General features: G+C 35.5%; 1 protein-coding gene across 1 annotated transcript in view; it reads right to left on the reverse strand.

Moving 5' to 3' along the window:
- Positions 1-2,692, reverse strand: part of CSMD1 (CUB and Sushi multiple domains 1) — a 2,529,117-nt gene that overhangs the window by 50,914 nt on the left and 2,475,511 nt on the right. The window contains exons 58-59 of the mRNA XM_006866725.1: positions 2,033-2,206; positions 1,481-1,654 (exon numbers count right to left, since the gene is read on the reverse strand). Coding sequence (XP_006866787.1) covers positions 1,481-1,654; positions 2,033-2,206 — 348 coding nt within the window. The remainder of the gene's footprint in view (positions 1-1,480; positions 1,655-2,032; positions 2,207-2,692) is intronic.

Raw genomic sequence — 2,692 nt, forward strand, 5'->3', positions numbered from 1 at the left:
CCCATGGACAAGGACATAGTTACAGAGGGCTAGAGCTAAGAGTGACGAATCCAGCTGATATGAAGGGAGGGAGATGCACAAGAACACCCAAACTTGCAGATAGTACCCATTTGACCTAGCCTCAATGGCTTAATAATCAGAACTAGACTAGAGGAAGATAAAAAAACAAAACAAAACAAAACAAAACAAAATTCTTGATAAAGAAAATGAGGGTAAATTGCTACAGTTTGATGACCTTGACCTATATTCATGGAGGTTCGTTGTTGTTGTTAATGCTGTTGAGTCGGTTCGGACCTATAGCGACCCTGTATAGGGTTTCCAAAGAGCAGCTGGTGAGCTAGAACCTCTGACCTTGCAGTTCAAATGGCTTTGCAGCCTGGAGCATTAACCCACAGCACCACACCAGAACTCCTATTCATGGAGGTAGTAGCTCCAAATACCAATAGAGAGAGAAGGAGTCTTCATTTCAAGTATCAATGCTATCCCCTCTGTATGCAGGATAGATAGAGATGGGCAACTTAGACATTGGCTACCTACAATGAAGGGCGATAAAGGCATGACGTGACTGGATTACAAGGTTTCAAGAGGGAGTTTAAGAATGAGTAGGGGAAGATAGAGTGCCCCATTGAATAGTTTTCATCTTGTCTAGATGGGTCTGGTAAAAAGAGACGGGGATAAGATTCTTATGATTCAATAGTGAGTAATTGTTATCATGACTAATTGCGACTGTCACAAGAGGTAGCACATGATCACGAGTCAATGGAACTGAAGGAAGAAGTCCAAACTGCACTGAAAGCACTGCTGAAACAGAAGCCTCCAGAAATTGACAGAATAGAAATTGAAATCTTCCAAGAAACTGGTGCAACACTGGATGCACTCACTCATCTACACCAAGAAATTGGAAAGACAGCTACCTGGATAATTGATTGTAAGAGATCCATATTTGTGTCCATTCCACTGACTAGAAGTCTCCTAATAAAACAACTAATAACATTCTAAGAACACCAAAACATCACCACTACATGTGGCTCCTTTTTCTTCTTCTTCTTTATTATAACCTTTGCTAACAATCCTAGTTAAGTGAAGAGATATAAAATGCTATACAGGCATTTATGGAAGGCTAAAAAACCATGGGGTTGGCTCCTTCTGTGGTAATGGCTATTTCAGAAAATGGTATCAATGGTACCTTCAATGAAAGTAACTTTCTTCTAAAAATTACAATTGTCCAATAAGATGGACTAAAGGTGAAGAAATTGAGAGAAGTAAACAATGTCTACTATCTCTTTCAGAAAACTACTAGTCTTTAACCTTAGTTTGTACTGCTTAAAAGACTGCAAAGGACTTTCGTTCAATGCATAAAATATTTTACTTAACACAGAACGTTATTTATGAAAACTTTATCATAAAACCACAAATTATTGGATTTCAAAATAAAATGTCCTTATCACAAAATAACTCTGGGTCTATAGCAAATTATTACCGATACACGTGGGCTGTATACCACTCCATGTGCCATCAGCTTGGCAGATTCTTCTTGAAGATCCTACTAGTATACACGGAGCATTGCATTGGAAGAAGACTTCAGATTTGTAGGTGAAACTTTTCCCATTAAGTCTCCCCTCTGCAGGAGTGCCAGGATCTCCACAGAAGACAGCTATTGAAAACAGTGAGAGCTAAGCAAAAACTTTATAGAATAGAGTCAATATATATTCACTAGTATCAGGCTTCCTTGCATCAGGTTAACCTGTTATACTGGTTTAACTATTTTCCTTAAACCTTTAGACTTAAACAAATATGGAACTAAAGAAAAAGAATCAGCCCATGAGTAATGCAATCTCAAGTTTGATCCTTTTATATATTTTAATATAATTATAAATTATACATGACTATTTACCTCAAATTATATATTTATGATGTCCATATTCAAATAATCCTATAAATTATACATGACAATTTTCCTCAAATTATACATTTGGGATGCACATATTAGTTCTATTGTGATTAGCAGAACTTGTTTTGCTATAGGACTCACGTAGACACTGAGGAATCTCTCCCTTCCACACCCCACGACCTTCACAGGAGAGAATGGCCGAGTGAGAAAGCTGGTAGCCATCAGCACAACTGTAACTTATACTAGAGCCCCAGTGGAAATCTGTTCCCTCCACTTTTCCATGCTGCACTTGAGGAGGTTGACTGCATAAGACAGCTATTTACAAAAACAAACAAACAAACAAACAAACAAGATTCAATTTAATACAACTTCTCCCACAATTGTAATGCTCAAATTATTCACATTTTAATTAAAACAAAATTACAAATGACATCTTCACAGAGTTGTATTTAATTAAAAAAAAAACTAAATCATTGAAGTAGACAGCAAATCAAAATAATAAAACATTTCTCCAATATTTCCTAATTAATTTAGATCAAGTTACAAAACCAAAGCAAAGTAAAAATATATTCCTTTGTAAAAGTAAACAAAATTAAACATAACATTCTCAATAAGACCAAAAAGCATGAAATATTTTTATTTAATATACACACTTTTATTATGGATAAAAAAGCATATATCAAATCAAGACTCGGCCATGTGACATATGCATACTATTTTAACTTTTGAATAATAATCACAATGTTGTAGCTGTTATTAAGTGACATTGAATCAATTTTGATTCATAGTGACCCTGTATAG

Source organism: Chrysochloris asiatica, unplaced genomic scaffold (genome assembly GCF_000296735.1).
Source record: "Chrysochloris asiatica unplaced genomic scaffold, ChrAsi1.0 scaffold00095, whole genome shotgun sequence".
Lineage (NCBI taxonomy): Eukaryota > Metazoa > Chordata > Mammalia > Afrosoricida > Chrysochloridae > Chrysochloris > Chrysochloris asiatica.